This window comes from Bos javanicus, chromosome 9 (assembly GCF_032452875.1).
Source record: "Bos javanicus breed banteng chromosome 9, ARS-OSU_banteng_1.0, whole genome shotgun sequence".
NCBI classification, from domain to species: domain Eukaryota; kingdom Metazoa; phylum Chordata; class Mammalia; order Artiodactyla; family Bovidae; genus Bos; species Bos javanicus.
Window position 1 is genome coordinate 79611290 of NC_083876.1, and position 18228 is coordinate 79629517.

The window sequence follows — 18228 nt, forward strand, 5'->3', positions numbered from 1 at the left end:
AGAAGGTCATTTTATTCCAATATGACAGTCTCAGTAAAATATAGGAATTAAATTTGTTGTTTTTAAATTACTTTTTCTGTGTGTTGGGAAGGGCTGTACTGACTGGAAATTTACATGGGTGTAAATTGTGTTGATTTGAGGTGTATATTTGACTAAATTTAACAGTGTGCTCTGAGAGATACTTTTTAGGATATAATGATCCTTCTCATTGTATTTTTCTATATTTGATAGGAGATATTGAAATAGGAGTAAATTAAAAATTTAAATTATATGGCTAGGAAAGAATTTTTTAACTCCATTTTTCTTGTACATTTGAAATATTTGTCTGATGCTTTACATAGATAGTTGGGCATGTTATCTTTTTTTTTGCTCTTTTTTATTTTGATATTTTGGCTTCCCAGGTGGCTCAATGGTAAAGAATTCACCTGCCAATGCAGGAGACACAGGAGATGCGGGTTTGATCCCTCGGTCAGGAAGATTCCCCTGGAGGAGGAAGTAGCAACCCACTCTAGTATTCTTGCCTGGAGAATCCCACGGATAGAGGAGCCTGGTGGGCTGTAGTCCATAAGATGGCAAAGAGGCCAACACACCTGAGCATGCTCACACACGTTTTGATATTTAGAACTAAATTATACTTTCAGGTTATCATGAGTATCTTTCTTCAACTTTTTATAAACATTGGATTTGATTATTAGGATTTCTTGTACTTGGTATATGCTTCTCTGAGTCCAGAATCATAAGTTCTATATCTCATTTCATTTTAGCTTAAGAAACAGTTGGGTGATAATGAAGCTATTACTCAAGAAATAGTTGGTTCTGCACATTTGGAGAATTACGCTTTGAAAATGTTTTTGTATGCAGATAATGAAGATCGTGCTGGGAGATTTCACAAGTAAGTATAGAAAGATCAAATAAAAATGACAAGTTTTATTACTGTATAACCAGACTTTATCCAGTTTTTTTCTTAATAAGTTCCAGGATTCCTGATTAATGATTTAGGTGTTTGTTTTGGTTTTTTTTTTTTTTGAATCTTAGAATAAGCCTGGGTTATAAGAGTGATCCTGGCTTTTTAGATAACATGGCTGAAAGACAAGTACCCAGAGCAAATTCATTTTCTTGGTAAATACACTCTAACTAGCCATTCTTTAGCAGTTAATAAAATCTGAGTAACTATTAGCCAAAACATCCTGGTTCAGTGATACTGATTTTAAAAATTTCCAATCCCACCAACTCAAATGATTTGTCATTATAGTAAAACTTAAATACAAAGAAATACACGTAGCATATCGATTCAGATAGTATTGCCACTACATTTTCTAAAATGAAAAGCGTATTGTAAAAACCTTATTGTACCATATTCACCTGTAATATGTGTTGTCACTTCCTGCTAATACAGATTACAGAAGGAACTCCATTGTGTTCCTAAAATCTGATTTTATTGAAAACATGAACTTCAGAGTGCTTTTTAAAACATTGGAAGTTTTTTTCTTGTAGCTACAAGACTAATTATGCATCTTACATTTTTCATTTAAATTAGATGAACTCTCTTTTCTCTTCCAGAAACATGATCAAGTCCTTCTATACTGCAAGTCTTTTAATAGATGTCATAACAGTGTTTGGAGAACTCACTGATGAAGTGAGTGTATATTCTTTATTGCCTTATTAGCTAGAGATCAGTATTGGTTGCTTTTTATTAGTTTTGTCATTGCATTGTTTATTTAGAGCACTTGTCCATCAGAAATGTAGTAAAAGCAAAACGTGTAATTTTAAATTGTCTACTAGCTACATTTTAAAAAGTTAAAAACAAAAGGTGAAATTATTTTTTAACAATAAATGTTGTTTTTTTGTAGTAGGTTCTTTAAATCCAGCATGTATTTAACACTTAGTGAGTGCATGGCTACTAAATTGGTCTCTGAACCCCAGGTTCATTGTTTTATTTTATTGAGTTTTTAAATATTACTGATCCTTGATGCTGTTAAATTTATTTATTGTTATTTGGTAAACATTACTGGAGGCAGAAATTTTTTAGGACTGTTTTTTTTTCCCTATTTTGTTTCTTGCCAGAAATACTATTGTTAGAGATTTGTTTCTATTGTAAAATGCATATACAACTTGATATTTTACGAGGTACTTCCTATCCGTTTTATCAGTTTGTTTCTCAGAACCACTTTGAGATAAGTTGAGCACATATTCATTTTATGTATGAGCAAATTGAGGCTAAGTGATGAACTTATTGCCATTAGTTCAGTGTTGTTTTCACTGTAGTGGGCTTTACCATTCACATGGAAAAATTGTTTTCTGAGAGGAGAGAGATTAATTTAGAAAGAGAAAGAAGAAAAGGGAGTTATAAACGAGACTGATAGAGGAATGTCTTATTAGTGATTTGAAATCTCTGGAGAGATTGCTTTTTATGAAAAATGATTTTTTTTTCAAAATGGTTAGCTGTTCAGAGTAAAGTTCCAAACAAACGAATCAGTTTACATTTTCATAAAACAGTATATCAAAACTGTGCAAAATATTCTTTGTTTATATGTAAAATGAAGTGAAGCTCCAGGGTTGATGATCATAAGCTAAGTTTTTGAGTTGGCAGAAATGTGCAGTACAGTTCAAAACTGCTAAATGAGGGACACCTTGTACTGAGTGTGACTGTCCCTTATATTTCAAAGCATCCCTGACCCTTGCCCACGGAGCATTCCTCCATCAGTCAGATGACTGGAAACCACCAGCAGATATTTCCAAACACCCTCTAGGATATGGGGCAATGCCCACTGAGGGCCACTTCTGTCAGATTTTCTTGAAATAGAGAAGTACTGAATATAATAGAAAACTGAAACTTGGAGTGTGAAAACCAGAGATGCTTCTCACTTACTTATATTTTATAGGTTCTATAAATCCACTGCTTGGCTCCATTTCTGCTCCCGTCTCCTGTCACTATTTATCTAGATTTTTTCCTGTTTTACTAGTATGCATTGTTGTTGTTGTTTAGTTGCCCAGTCATGTCCGACTCTTTTGTGACCCCATGGACTGTAGACCACCAGGCTCCTCTGTCCATGGGATTTTTTTGGAGAGTACCAGGTGGGTGAAGGAGAAAAAGAGACCTGATTAGAAAAGTAAGTCATAAGCCAGATTAGACAGATGATAAAAAGACTGGCATCTTTAGTAAGGGGACCTTTTTGAATAAAGAGCTATACTTTGAGCAAAAGAACTAGTTAATGATTACTGTGGAACTTCATACAAAGTGGGCTGTCTTTGACCTGAGGAATAATAATATGTTTAAACTTAGATTTAAAATTTGAAGTGCAGGTATACCAACCAAAAATAAATTGCCACAAGACTCTTGGAATCAAAAGACAAGAAATATGCAAAAGAGAGGTGAAAATTTGAGTCAGGAGAGTAGACAAACTCTCAGGTTAAGAAGATAGTTTTGAAAGAGAATATGGTTAGATAAACATCCTGATAAACACCTGCATGTAAAAGGCTAGAGAAAGAAGTGAATAAAGAAATACAATTAGAGAAGAGGATGGAAATGTCAGATGTCAGAAGAGAACGTCATAATGAGGCAAAGTAGCAGATTGGTTTGCCATATACTTCTGAGTGTCTCTTCCTTCTGAGAGGCGTCTCCTACTTCTTACTTGGAGGAGCTGCTTTTACCCACATATCTCAGAAGCACACACCCAGTTCCATGAAGTTATAACTGCCAACAATGGGGAACCCAGACAATAAAAGTGACAGATACAGGAAAAAGAACAAAATGTTCACAAATCTTAAGTGAGTAATTGAGATTTTGTTTTGTTTTTGCTTTAATTAACAGACATATAAATGTCTCTATTTAGCATGTAATTCATCTGTATTTCAAAAGAAAAAAGAATCTAAGTTTACATTTAGGTACTAGAGCCAGACATCCTGGAATGTGAGGTCAAGTGGGCCTTAGAAAGCTCACTACAAACAAAGCTAGTGAAGGTGATGGAATTACAGTTGAGCTCTTTCAAATCCTAAGAGATGATGCTGTGAAAGTGCTGCACTCAATATGCCAGCAAATTTGGAAAACTCAGCAGTGGCCACAGGACTGGAAAAGGTCAGTTTTCATTCCAATCCCAAAGAAAGGCAGTGCCAGAGAATGCTCAAACTACCGCACAATTGCACTCATTTCATATGCTAGCAAGGTAATGCTCAAAATTCTCCATGCCAGGCTTCAAAAATATATGAACCGTGAACTTCCAGATGTTCAGGCTGGATTTAGAAAAGGCAGAGGATGAGAGATCAAATTGCCATCATCCATTGGATCATCGAAAAAGCAAGGGAGTTCCAGAAAAACATCTACTACTGCTTTATTGACTATGCCAAAGCCTTTGACTGTGTGGATCACAACAAACTGTGGAAAATTTTTCAAGAGAAGGGAATACCAGACCACTTTACCTGCCTCTTGAGAAATCTGTATGACGGTCAAGAACCAACATTTAGAACCAGACATGGAACAGCGAACTGGTTCCAAATCAGGAAAAGAGTATGTCAAGGCTGTATATTGTTACTCTGCTTATTTAACTTATATGCAGATTACATCATGAGAAACGCCGGGCTGGATGAAGCAAAAGCTGGAATCAAGATTGCTGGGAGAGATATCAATAACCTCAGATACACAGATGACACGACCCTAATGGCAGAAAGTGAAGAAAAACTAAAGTGCCTCTTGATGAAAGTGAAAGAGGAGAGTGGAAAAGTTGGCTTAAAGCTCAACATTCAAAAAACTAAGATCATGGCATCCAGTCCCATCACTTCATGGCAAATAGATGGGGAAACAATGGAAACAGTAACATTTTTTTTGGAGGGGGCTCTAAAATCACTGCAAATGGTGACTGCAGCCATGAAATTAAAAGACACTTGCTCCTTGGAAGAAAAGTTATGACCAACCTAGACAGCATATTAAAAAGCAGAGACATTACTTTGCCAACAAAGGTCCGTCTAGTCAAAGCTATGGTTCTTCCCGTAGTAATGTATGGGTGTGAGAGTTGAACTCTAAAGAAAGCTGAGCACCGAAGAACTGATGCTTTGAACTGTGATTTTGGAGAAGACTCTTGAGAGTCCCTTGGACAGCAAGGAGATCTAACCTGCCCATCCTAAAGGAAATCAGTCCTGAATATTCTTTGGAAGGGCTGATACTGAAGCTGAAACTCCAATACTTTGGCCACCTGATGTGAAGAACTGACTTACTTGAAAAGACCCTGATGCTGGGAATGATTGAAGGCAAGAGGAGAAGGGGACAAAAGAGGATAAGATGGTTGGATCACATCACCGACTCAATAGACATGAATTTGAACAAGCTCTAGGAGTTGGTGATGGACAGGGAAGCGTGGTGTACTGCAGTCCGTGGGGTTGCAAAGAGTCGGACACGACTGAGCAACTGAACTGAAGAACCCTTAACAAGGAACAGCTTCCTTAGTTATTTGAACATAGTAGCTAAAGCTGGAGAAGGCAGTGGCAACCCACTCCAGTACTCCTTCCTGGAAAATCCCATGGGTGGAGGAGCTTGGTAGGCTGCAGTCCAGGGGGTCGCGAAGAGTCGGACACAACTGAGCGACTTCACTTGCACTTTCCACTTTCATGCATTGGAGAAGGAAATGGCGACCCACTCCAGTGTTCTTACCTGGAAAATCCCAGAAACGGGGGAGCCTGGTGGGCTGCCGTCTCTGGGGTCGCACAGAGTCGGACACGACTGAAGCAACTTAGCAGCAGCAGCAGTAGCGGCTAAAGACAGGACTATGTAATAGGACAAACGATAGGACTTCAAGAGGAGTTGGGGATGATTTGTTTAGATACTGAGGATACTAAAGAATGAATGTAGTATAAGCATGAAAGGGACATTTTCCCAAAGTTTTTATGCTATTTTCTTTCCCTATCTCATCACATAACCTACTACATACTTCCTTTGCCTTGCATATACACTAAAGTAGGAAATCAACATCTGTTTTGGTGGTTAAAGGATCAAGAAATCAGGAGGGGTCTGAAATAGTATGGAGAAAATTAGGCTTATAGGGACGGCATGGAAAGGACGTCCCTGAAGTTATTTTATTGGGCTTAGATTTATTCTTTGTGTCTTCATGTAAATCCTGCATTTTAATTAGAAAAGGAATTGTACACACAATTAATGTGTACGTATAAGTAGGTACTTTTCACTGCCTTACATATGTTTGTTACAGCATGCAAAATTTGTATATCCAGTGAAAGTTGTATATATCAAAATTATAATTTCTTTGGCATACAGTACTGACATTTCTCATATCCATTATTAAACGATCTTATCCTTAACATGACTAGTGAGTGGGTTTTTGACCATGATTGAAGATTGACAAGGAAAGTAAAATACTGGCAAGATTGTCCATGCATCAGTAACATAATCCCCCAGCCAACCAGTTTGATCACCCTAGTTTCAAATTCTGTTTTCTCTTACTTTTAGTGTTGTTTTGTTCCATCATTTTCCATTTCTAGAAATGGCATCTCCATCATTATCACTGAGGTAATAGCTTTTTCAAAACAATGATTTAAAGTGTTACAATTGTAAACAGTGCTCCACTTTAGCAGCTGCTACCAAAACAGATAAATTAGATGGTCACCGGCGTTAACTTTCAGTTGTAGGTTCTCGTTGTTGAGGAAATCTAAGGCTTGTATTTATTAATTTATGTTTTAAGCACTTGATGCCCAAATCAAGATGCAAACTATTTTAACATTTCTTATTTCAGAATAGCTATTAACCCATGAGATGTTTTAACTTATAACAGTTATAACTGTTACTTATAACAGTTGTAACTCATTCCCTTCTTTCAACTTTCACTTCAGTTCATTCTGTACTTTAAAAACACTAGCAGAGACAAAAACAGGAAACAGAAAGGTGGGAAAAGAATGAGTTTAAGGATTTCAGGTAGGCAGATTTTTTTTTAATATATACTCCTGTGGGTAGCTTTCAGGACTTGCTATATCTTATTTGTTCATTTATAAAGGAAATGTAGTGGTTATTAACTGCATAGTATCTCACAGTTTTTTGATAAAACTGAAACTCTTCAAAAAGATTGTTCCTCTTGCTTCTCAAAGAATGCTAGTTGAGAAACATTAAAGCCTACAATAACAAAAAATAGGGAAGGGAAAGTCATGATTATCTTATATTTTTATTTGTGTATTTTAAAATAATCTTTTAATTTTGTCATCTTTATAATCAAGATAATGATTTAATTAGCATTAAATTTTTAATGCTGTCTTTAATCATTTTAATTATATTTTCTAAAGTTTAAAAAATAGTATTTTTTTTTTGCTATCAGCTCTGAAAAATTTTAAAAGAACAGGCAGGTAGTTGTCAGAGCCAGGCCTTACTGAACTCCAAACCAGGAGGTCATTTTACCTCTCTGGAATTGGTTTTTCCTCTGTAAATAAAATGGGAAGCATGGTTGAGCAGATCTCTGAGGTCCTTTGCAGCTATCTAGATCTATGATTATACATGCCAAGCATGCAAGAAGAGATGGGAGAGGGCAAATAAAAAACAAAGATGAGAAAGGAAACAAAAAAGGAGAGGAGAGAAGCAAATATAGTTTTTGATTAAAAGCTCCAAAAGGAGAGATGAGAAATTACCCATATAAGTTGTATAAATGATAATGAAAAGTAGAGCCACCAGAAATGATGACAGCAAAAAACTAATCTCTAGTAATAAAAAAGGAGAAGAAACATGATATGGCATTGTGGGGGTTATCAGTGTAGGAGGTAACAGGGTGAACATCTAGGGCCATCTGTATGGCATTTATACATAAAGATGTGAAGTCTTCTAATTAAATTTATTTAACATTTCAGCCTTTTTTTAAAGGTCAGTCATTCACAAGCTATGTTACTACAGATAACCTAATGAATTTTCCTATTTTAGGCTCTTTTTCCATGCTCTCCTCCATCATTGTTTTAGTGAAGAACCTAACAGAGACTTTTCCTTTCCTGGTATTGCAAGTCCAGGCTCCTTCTTGGTACTTCTTACCAGTCCCTTTTTACATTTGTCAGACCAATCTGCTTACCACCATCTCCACTTTCACCGTTGTAAACTGGTTTTTTTTTTTAGCTGCTTTGTCTGGGTCTTGCCTTCTCTACAAGTCTTAGCTACATTATTCTAGCCCTTATGTGCATTTTTCCATTCTCTCAGATTTTCCATGATTGGGATTAACTATATGATTGTGAAACTATAAATGCATTAACTTAAGGTTTATATATTGTATTTTAGAATAATTATACTGCACATCCTCAAAGGAGGAACTGTGTCTCATTCTACTATTACATCATATTTGGCAGTAACTATAAATTTGCACATTGGTTAAAATCTCAGAGTGAAAACAGTAGCTATTCAGTAGCTGTTTAGCTATAGCTATTTCAAAGGTTGCTATAGTTTCATTTTTCTATCTATGAAAGAAGATAAGGTTCAGACTTGCTTACACAGAACTTCTTTTATAATTCTTATAAAATGCAATAGATATAATCTTTCTTGGTCTATTTTCTGACTTTTTTTCCTTTTTATTTCATGTCAGTATTCATAGTTGCCCCAAATTTTTAAAGTCTACATTTTCTTTAGTCTTTAGCTTTAAAAAAAAAATACTTTATCTGTTGCTATTCTGTTTCTAAGCTCTCCTATCTGTTTGGTAGACCCTGGTTCAATTACACGGTCGGGAAGATCCCCTGGAGAAGAGATAGGCAACCCACTCCAGTATTGTTGGGCTTCCCTGTGGCTCAGCTGGTAAAGAATCCACTTAGAATATGGGAGACCTGGGTTCAATCCCTGGGTTGGGAAGATCCCCTGGAGAAGGGAAAGGCTTCCCACTCCAGTATTCTGGCGGAATTCCACGGACTGTATAGTCCATGGTGTCCCGAAGAGTCAGACATGACTGAGCAACTTTCATTTAACTCTTTTAACTGTGCTTTATATAATTCCATCTCAGAATTTGATTAAATTTATAGTCATGTAAACTTTTACCATTCCTATAGCTGTCTTGGAATCAGTGACCCAGTTTTAGGTATAGAGTCACCAGAGTATATGTTAAATTTTTTACTTTTCTGTTTTGAAGCAAGCAATGTTCAAACCATAAATAGGTTATATTCCTACTTGAACATCTTGTGTTAACTACTTATGGCCGCGTTGATAGACTTCCTTTTATTGTATTTTAGGTTTATTTCACTTCTAGCCATGTTTGAGGAGCAGATACCATTTTACCTTTATCTGTTGAATTTCTGCTAATTTGAGGGAATCAAATGGTATGTTTTCCTGCCCTCATGGGGGTAGTGTTCCAATTTGGAAAGAGAAGCAGAATAACTGATTGTGATGCTATACGGTGTAGTAAGGGCAAAATACAGTAAAGGGATATACTCCTGCCGTTTGTCTGGCACTGTACTTAGACACTTTTTTCACTTTCACAACCCTGAATTACAGTGAGAAAACAGACTCAGAAAATATAAGTTCCTTATGCCCAGATGCTATGCCCCAGTGCAGTATTCACAAACTCTCTGTGATAAAGGTCCAGCCTCTTTTTTTTTTTCCTTTTAATAGCCATTCTGTTGCAGACTGATTGTTTTGTAAAATACAAGTTATGATTATCTAGAAAAATAACACTTTAAAGAGACATATAAAATACAAGCCAGATTTGTTTTGTCTGCTAAATGCTCTCAATTTCTGTACTATCTTGTCACAAAACTGGTAAACAGTTTGCGAGCCAGCTCTGGTTCTCGGACCATATTTTGATTGGCGCTAACCTACATTCCTCTATTGGAGCTCCTAGAGAATCCTGTTTATATTTCAATCTGGAACTCTCCCTACTTAAAAAACAGAGCTGCAACATAACTAGGATGATCATGTACATGAATAGCTGGCTTCAAAGGAGATGATCTGTTTAAGGTATTCATTTGCAGTGGAAAGTTTGGAATTATTGCTAGCCTGGAAAACCATGGTAGATTAGAAGAAATGCATCTCGTTACAAAAATCATGAGTTTTTCTTTTTTTGTTTTTATTGGCTGTGTTGGGTCTTCATTGCTGCATGCAGGCTTTCTCTACTTGGGGAGGGAGGTAGGGTTACTCTTCATTGCCATGCTGGGCTTCTCATGGCAGAGCCTTCTTGTCTTGTTGCATAGCATGGGCTCTAGGCACTTGGGCTCAGTAGTTGTGGTACATGGGCTTAGTTGACCTGTGGCATATAGATCTTCATATGACAGATCTTTGTGGCATATGACAGACTTCATTTTTTTGAGCTCCAAAATCACTGCAGATGGTGACTGCAGCCATGAAATTAAAAGACACTTACTCCTTGGAAGAAAAGTTATGACCAACCTAGAGAGCATATTAAAAAGCAGAGACCTTCATTTGCCAACAAAGGTCTGTCTAGTCAAAGCTATGGTTCTTCTGGTAGTCATGTATGGATCTGAGAGTTGGACTCTAAAGAAAGCTGAGCGCTGAAGAACTGATGCTTTTGAACTGTGGTGTTGGAGAAGACTCTTGAGAGTCCCTTCAACTGCAAGGAGATCCAACCAGTCCATCCTAAAGGAGATCAGTCCTGAGTGTTCATTAGAAGGACTGATGCTGAAGCTGAAGCTCCAATACTTTGGCTACCTAATGCAAAGAACTGACTCATTTGAAAAAACCCTGATGCTGGGAAAGATTGAAGGCAAGAGGAGAAGGGGACAACAGAGGATGAGATGGTTGGATTGCATAACCGACTCAGTGGACATGAGTTTGAGTAAACTCCTGGAGTTGGTGATGGACAAAGAGGCCTGGCGCGCGGCAGTCCATGGAGTCACAAAGAGTTTGACATGACTGAGCAACTGAACTGACACTGAACTAACATGGATCTTCCCAGGCCAAGGATCAAACCTGTGTCCCCTGCATTGACAGGCAGATTCTTAATCACTGGACCACCAGAGAAGTCCCCAAGTCATGTGTTTTGTACATATATCATACCTTAAGTTTTCATGCTCTCACTATATACTGAAAGTCTCATTCTTAGTAATTATAATAATAAATAGATCTATGAGGGTAGTATTGTCTCTCTTGCTAGATTAGAAATTTCTCTTTTATTCACCTCTGGATAATAATTGCCAAGAACAGTGGCTTGTATCTGCTCTTCAGTTAACTGTAAGTGAATGGAGTAGTTTTGCATGCAGTGTTAGTATAATGTGGTTAAGAGTACTGCAGGCATTGACCTCAAAATTCCATATGCCACTTTGTAACTGTGTGACTTTGGGTAATTTATTAGAGTTATGTAAACTTGTTCCCACGTCTGTAAAATGAGGAAAAGTATAAAGCCTGCTTCATGAAGGTGTCCTGGATTTTAAATGAGAAAATTCATGTAAAGCCTTTAACAAAGTACCTAGCATATAGTAAATGCTCAACAAACATTAGTTTTTGCTTTTCTTAGTTGGTGGATGATCTTCTAGTGTCCTGTGTTTAGAAAGGATATCCTTATCTACTCAATCTTACATATTAAGGTATATTTATTCAGAAATAAGCATTATGTATTATTACTTTATATTTGGATGTCCAGCATATATGGTTGGAGTTCCAAAACAGACTAGAAAGAAAGTGTTGAAAAAATAATGGCCATAGACTTTCTAAACTGGGTGAAAAAATACTTATGGATCCAAGAAGATCAGTGAATCTCTACTAAAATAAACACAAGAAACCATACCCAAGAGCATCATGGTCCAACCTGTAAAGATCAGTGATGGAAGAAAGAAATCTTGAAGGAGCAGTCTTGGGAAATAACGCATTACACGCAAGGTAACAGTGCTTTGAAAGATGGTTGATTTCTCTTTTTCTTTTAAACATTCTGCCAAGAAGATAATGAAATTGGCATATTTAAAGTACTAAATATACTTTGGCCACCTGATGCAAACAGCTAACTTATTGGAAAAGACCTTGATGCTGGGAAAGATTGAAGGCAGGAGGAGAAGGGGACAACAAAGGATGAGATGGTTGGATGGCATCACCAACTCGATGGACATGAGTTTGAGTAAACTCCGGGGGTTGGTGATGGACAGGGAAGCCTGGCGTGCTGCAGAGAGGGGTTGCAAAGAGTCAGACATGACTGAGTGACTGAACTGAACTGAAAGTACTGAAAAAAAAAAAAAACAAATGAGCAAAAAACCCTGACAACTCAGAATTCTATGTAGAGCAAAGCAAATAATGAAGGTAATACTCCAAATAGGAAAAGGAGTACGTCAAGGCTGTATATTGTCACCCTGCTTATTTAACTCCTATGCAGAGTACATCATGAGAAATGCTGGGCTGGATGAAGCACAAGCCGGAATCTAGATTGCCAGGAGAAATATCAATAACCTCAGATATGTAGATGATACCACCCTTATGGTAGAAAGTGAAAAGGAACTAAAAAGCCTCTTGATGAAAGTGAAAGAGGAGAGTGAAAAAGTTGACTTAAAGCTCAACATTCAGAAAACGAAGATCATGGCATCTGGTCCCATCACTTCATGGGAAATAGATGGAGAAACAGTGTCAGACTTTATTTTTATGGGCTCCAAAATCACTGCAGATGGTGATTGCAGCCATGAAATTAAAAGACGCTTACTCCTTGGAAGGAAAGTTATGACCAACCCAGATAGCATATTCAAAAGCAGAGACGTTACTTTGCCAACAAAGGTCCATCTAGTCAAGGCTGTGGTTTTTCCAGTGGTCATGTATGGATGTGAGAGTTGGACTGTGAAGAAAGCTGAGCACCGAAGAATTGATGCTTTTGAACTGTGGTGTTGGAGAAGACTCTTGAGAGTCCCTTCAACTGCAAGGAGATCCAACCAGTCCATCCTAAAGGGGATCAGTCCTGGGTGTTCAATGAAAGGACTGATGCTGAAGCTGACACTCCACTACTTTGGCCACCTCATGCAAAGAGTTAATTCATTGGAAAAGACCCTGATGCTGGGAGGGATTGGTTGCAGGAGGAGAAGGGGATGACAGAGGATGAGATGGCTGGATGGCATCACCAACTCGATGGATGTGAGTCTGGGTGAACTCTGGGAGTTGGTGATGGCGTGCTACGGTTCATGGGTGGCATAGTCGGACACGACTGAGCGACTGAACTGAACTGAATACCTTCAAATAATGAAGGTAAAATAAAAGGCATTTTTAAATCAATTAATTCATGACTAGAAGTTCTGCAATAAAGAACTAAAGAACAGCAGAAGGAATCTTTTCAGGATGAAAGAAAATGATTCTAGATGACTACTTGAATTTATAGGAAGGAATAAAGTATAATGATATAGTGTATAATATTGATACATAAAACTATATATTTTTTCTTCATTTCTTTAAATAAATATATGCCTGTTTAAGTAAAAATCATTGTAACTATACATATATATATTTGGTAAACCCAAAAGAGAGCAAAGGAATAGAGAGAAACAGGAATAGATAGGACTAATATAAAACAAATGGCAAATTTTAAGCCTACATACAGCTGTATGAGTACATACTATAAATGTAAATGAAATAACACTCCAAATTAAAAGTAGAGATTTATAAAAGAGCAAGCCTTAACTTTGTACTATTTATAAGAGACATCCTTATTTTGAAAATGAAATGATGAAAAAATAATCAATGTAAATATACTAAGTTAGAAAGATTGGAAGTGTTCATATTAGATAAGGTAAATTTTAAGGTGTTTTACTAGAGGTAAAATGGGCCATTTTGTTCATCAGTTGTTACAGTTCATTAAGAAGATACCAGTTATAAATGTCTGTGTATCTCGTAAGACTTTAAAACTTTATGAAAAAAAAGTGATAGAAATAAAGAAAATATATAAAAAATCCTAATTATAGTTGGAGATTTTAACATGCTCCTCTCAGTCATTGGTGGATAAATAGTTTAAAAACAGATTAACTAAAATGAATAAAGACTGGCCACATCTCAAATATTGACTAGAATGTGCAAACAAGAGCTTTCATACATTGCTTGGTGAAAATGTTAGATGTAATAACCACTTTGGGAAAAGATTTGGCTGATTTTTATAAAGTTAAACATCCACCTACCTTTTATCCAGCCATTCCTCAGTGTTTATCCAAGAGAAATGAAAACATATCCAGAAAAGACTTGTTCAAGAGTGCTCATAGGAACTTTATTCATAATAGCCTAAAGCTGGAAACAACCCAAATGTCCACCAACAGAGGAACTGATAAATAAATTGTGCTGCTATTACGGTATGAAAAGGTGCTACTGACGTACCCTAAAACATGCTTCAATTTTGTAGACGTTATGCTGAGCAAAAAAAAAAAACAGAAGAATACAAACTGTATGATTCGCTTCATATAAAGTATTACAATATTTAACTTTATTCTAGTGAAGAAAATTAGTATTTTGGTGTGTGTTGTATTTTGATAAGAATACATTATACACTTATGAATCTTTTTGTCAAAACTCAGCAAACTATATACACTTAAGATTTGTACATAGCAAGGTATATCAATTTTACCACACCAAAAAAATGCTGAATATTGAACTATTATTAGTAGGTATGGTTTTTCTTGATGGTATTTGGTTGGCAGTTCTAAAACTGCATACTCTGTATTCGAGAATTGCGCAATTGAGTAAATATATTGAGGGAGCCGGGTTTCTAACTTCTGGGAAAGGAAGGTACATTAGGGGATGGGAGAAGACTAGATTGTGTTATAGTGTTGGATTCGAATTGGCGATGTCCATATTAACCCATGCTTTTAAATATATTATACAAATAAGGCAAACTAGAATATGTATTTAAATAGTTATATATATATAAATATGTGTATAGACAATAACTATGTTTATGTACGTGCAGTGTATATACATAGATTTGTGTATACATGCGCATAAAACATAATACCCATATCTCTGTACTGAAAGGACCTAGAAGCAATGATGCATCAATAACAGTGAGCACCTGTAGTGCCTGAGTTTGGATTCTAAATACCCTTCAGGGCTCACAGGACTGAATCTTGGGCTGGGTCAGGGAAAGTCCTAGATGAAGCTGGGCCTTCTTATTCTGCCAGAAAATAAAGAAGTGGTTCACATAATCACAAGCACATATCGGAAAGATCCAGAAGCCAACTTGAAAGTGTTCCTACTGTCTGTATCAGGGACAATTTGACTACCAAAATATGGTCTTAATAGGTAACCCATTGAAAAGTAAGAATTCATGGCTCCCTACTGAAGCATACAATGAAATAAATAAATAATGAAAGGATAGAGAAAGCTTCTTACAGTAAAGTTATGACTAATAAGTAGAGAAGTAGAGAAATAACAATAAAGTTAGAAATCATTCATGGGGTTTAAAACTAGTAGGTAGAAAATTTGGTGAAGAACAAGATGTTTATGTTAGTATCTAAATATCTCCCCCTCAAATTATTTATTAAGTTTAAAAGGAAAAATATTAAGCTAGTAATGGAGAAAGCTGTCTGATACCACCTTAACCAAGTCGTCAAACCTAATACAACCAGTAACGGGACCAACTAATACTGTGTGCCTCCTAATGAGTTGAAATAAGAAAGACAAACATCTCACAACCTGAACCTAATCATAAGGAAACGTCAGACAAATCCAAACTGAAATGTCAGTGTCCAGAAACACTAATAACAAAGGCTGTCTGGATCAAAGGCTGAAAAGACCTGACAACTAAATCAGGTTTGCTTTTTAAGTTATTAAAAATAGACCCAAGGGAGGAACTACCAAGGACATCACTGGGCCATTTATAAAATTAATTGGGACTGTGTATCAAATAGTACTCTTGTGTAAGTGTTAAATTTCCTGATTTTAATAACCATTGTCTATGAGATTGTCCTTCATCTTGGAAAATGCTTAATGAAAGGGTAAGAGGGCAGAGTGACTTAAATTAGTACTGATAAAAATGCAGTTAACATTTTGCATACTAAGAAGTCAGGCGTATGTAAGTAGATTGATAAAATGTAAACAATTGGGTGATCTGAGTGAAAGATTCTGTACTAGTCTTAAAAACTTTTCTCCCAGCTTAATGAAATTATATAAAATAAATTACTTCTGAAAACATATATATCTGTATATAGAGAGAGAGAGAGGTTTTTTTTTCCCCAAAAAAAGATATTAGCTTCTTTTCTTGCCCTGGTGGACTAGGTTTTATATGATTAATGCTCATACCTTCTTTGGATGAAAGTAGAAAGTGAAAGTCATGTCAGATTATTTGCGACCCCATGGACTGTACAGTCCTTGGAAGTCTCCAGGGCAGAAAGAATACTGGTGTGGGTAGCCTTTCCCTTTCCCAAGGGATCTTCCCAACCCAGGGATCCAACCCAGGTCTCCCTCATTGTGGGCAGATTCCTCTGTCCCTGGGGATTCTCCAGGCAAGAATACTGGACTAGGTTGCCATGCCCTCCTCCAGGCTGTCTTCCCAACCCAGGGATCGAACCCAGATCTCCCTCATTGCGGGCAGATTCTTTATCAGCTGAGCTACCAGGGAAGCCCAAGAATACTGGAGTGAGTGGTATATCCCTTCTCCAGGGGACATTCTTGACCCAGGAATCGAACCAGGATCTCCTGTATTGCAGGCGGATTCTGTACTAGCAGAGCTACCAGGAAAGCCGACTTTGGATATCTTTTGGCTAATTGGAGTATACATTCCAAATATTGTAAAAAATAGAGTAAATTTAAATGTGCATTTTACTTAAGATTTTTTGCTACAGTTTTACTCTCATTTTTGTTGTTTTTTTTTTTTTGTAAAATTCTAGTTGCTTTGAAAAATAAAAAGGCGTAAAATTTTGAATAAATCTACATGAAATGTGTAATTTGTGATTATAAACTTCAATATTTGAATCATTGTGATAGTAAATTTGTTGAATATGTACTTTTAAAGTGATTCTCATTGTGCTATGTCCAATGTTAATAGGAGTTATATATAGCCCTAATTTTTTGTGTATAATATACTTGGGAGATCATGGCATCCAGTCCCATCACTTCATGGCAAATAGATGGAGAAACTGGAAAACAGTGGCTGACTTTATTTTTTGGGGCTCCAAAATCATTGCAGATGGTGACTGTAGCCATGAAATTAAGAGACGCTTACTCCTTAGAAGGAAAGTTATGACCAACCTAGAGACCATATTAAAGAGCAGAGACATTACTTTGGCAACAAAGGTCTGTCTAGTCAAGGCTATGGTTTTTTCAGTAGTCGTGTATGAATGTGAGAGTTGGACTATAAAGTAAGCTGAACGCTGAAGAATTGAGGCTTTTGAACTATGGTGTTGGAGAAGACTCTTCAACTGCAGAGATCCAACCAGTCCATCCTAAAGGAGATCAGTCCTGAGTATTCATTGTAAGGACTGATGTTGAAGCTGAAACTCTAATACTTTGGCCACCTCACGCAAAGAGCTGACTCATTTGAAAAAACTCTGATGCAGGGAAAGATTGAAGGCAGGAGGCGAAGGGGATGACAGAGGATGAGATGGTTGGATGGCATCACCAACTCAATGGACATGAGTTTGGGTAAACTCTGGGAGCTGGTTATGGACAGGGAGGCCTGGCATGCTGCGGTCCGTGGGGTTGCAAAGAGTCAGACATGACTGAGCGACTGAACTGACTGATACTTGGGAGAATTGTGGGCCTAAGGGTACAGATGTATTATCTGTGATGTTGTCACCAAGTTAGAGATTTTTACTTTCTTTCATGTCGCTAACTACTTCGAAATGTTATGAAAACTGTGACCAATCTTCCATCCATACGTGTATTGCTTTTTTGCATATAACTTAGGGAGTTTCAAGGATACCCTTAACCCTATCCCCTGACTTTTCCTTGGAAGCCCAAGTCAACCTGTGCACTCAAGTTTAATGTTCACATGTATTCATTAGCAAAATGCCATTCTAGGACAACCAGCTTCAGAATCATTTGCGGTACTTGATTTTAAAAAAACATGGATTCCAGAATCTGCTCTCCATTCATTCATTCACCAAATATTTGTTAATCTCTACTATATTCTAGACACCATTCTAGGCACTAGTAATACAGCAGTGGATTAAATCCCTGACATCATAGGAATGACATTTCTTTGGTAAGGATAGACATTAAACAAATAAATGTTTAGTGTGTCAGATAAACATCATGGGAAGTCTCTCATGGTGGGGATAGGAAGTTCAGTTTAAATAAGGTATTTGGGAAAGGTCTCACTAAGAAGACAACATGGAAACGAAGCCCTGAAGAAGATAGTGAAATGAATCATACAGATG

The 18228-nt window shown here is 36.8% G+C and overlaps 1 protein-coding gene across 2 annotated transcripts in view; it reads left to right on the forward strand.

Annotated features, from left to right (window-relative positions):
* VTA1 (vesicle trafficking 1) overlaps nucleotides 1–18228 on the forward strand; it is a 70501-nt gene that overhangs the window by 22543 nt on the left and 29730 nt on the right. For both annotated transcript variants that reach the window (XM_061428147.1, XM_061428146.1), the window contains exons 3-4: nucleotides 765–892; nucleotides 1561–1636. In XM_061428147.1, the coding sequence (XP_061284131.1) occupies nucleotides 765–892; nucleotides 1561–1636 (204 nt within the window). The remainder of the gene's footprint in view (nucleotides 1–764; nucleotides 893–1560; nucleotides 1637–18228) is intronic.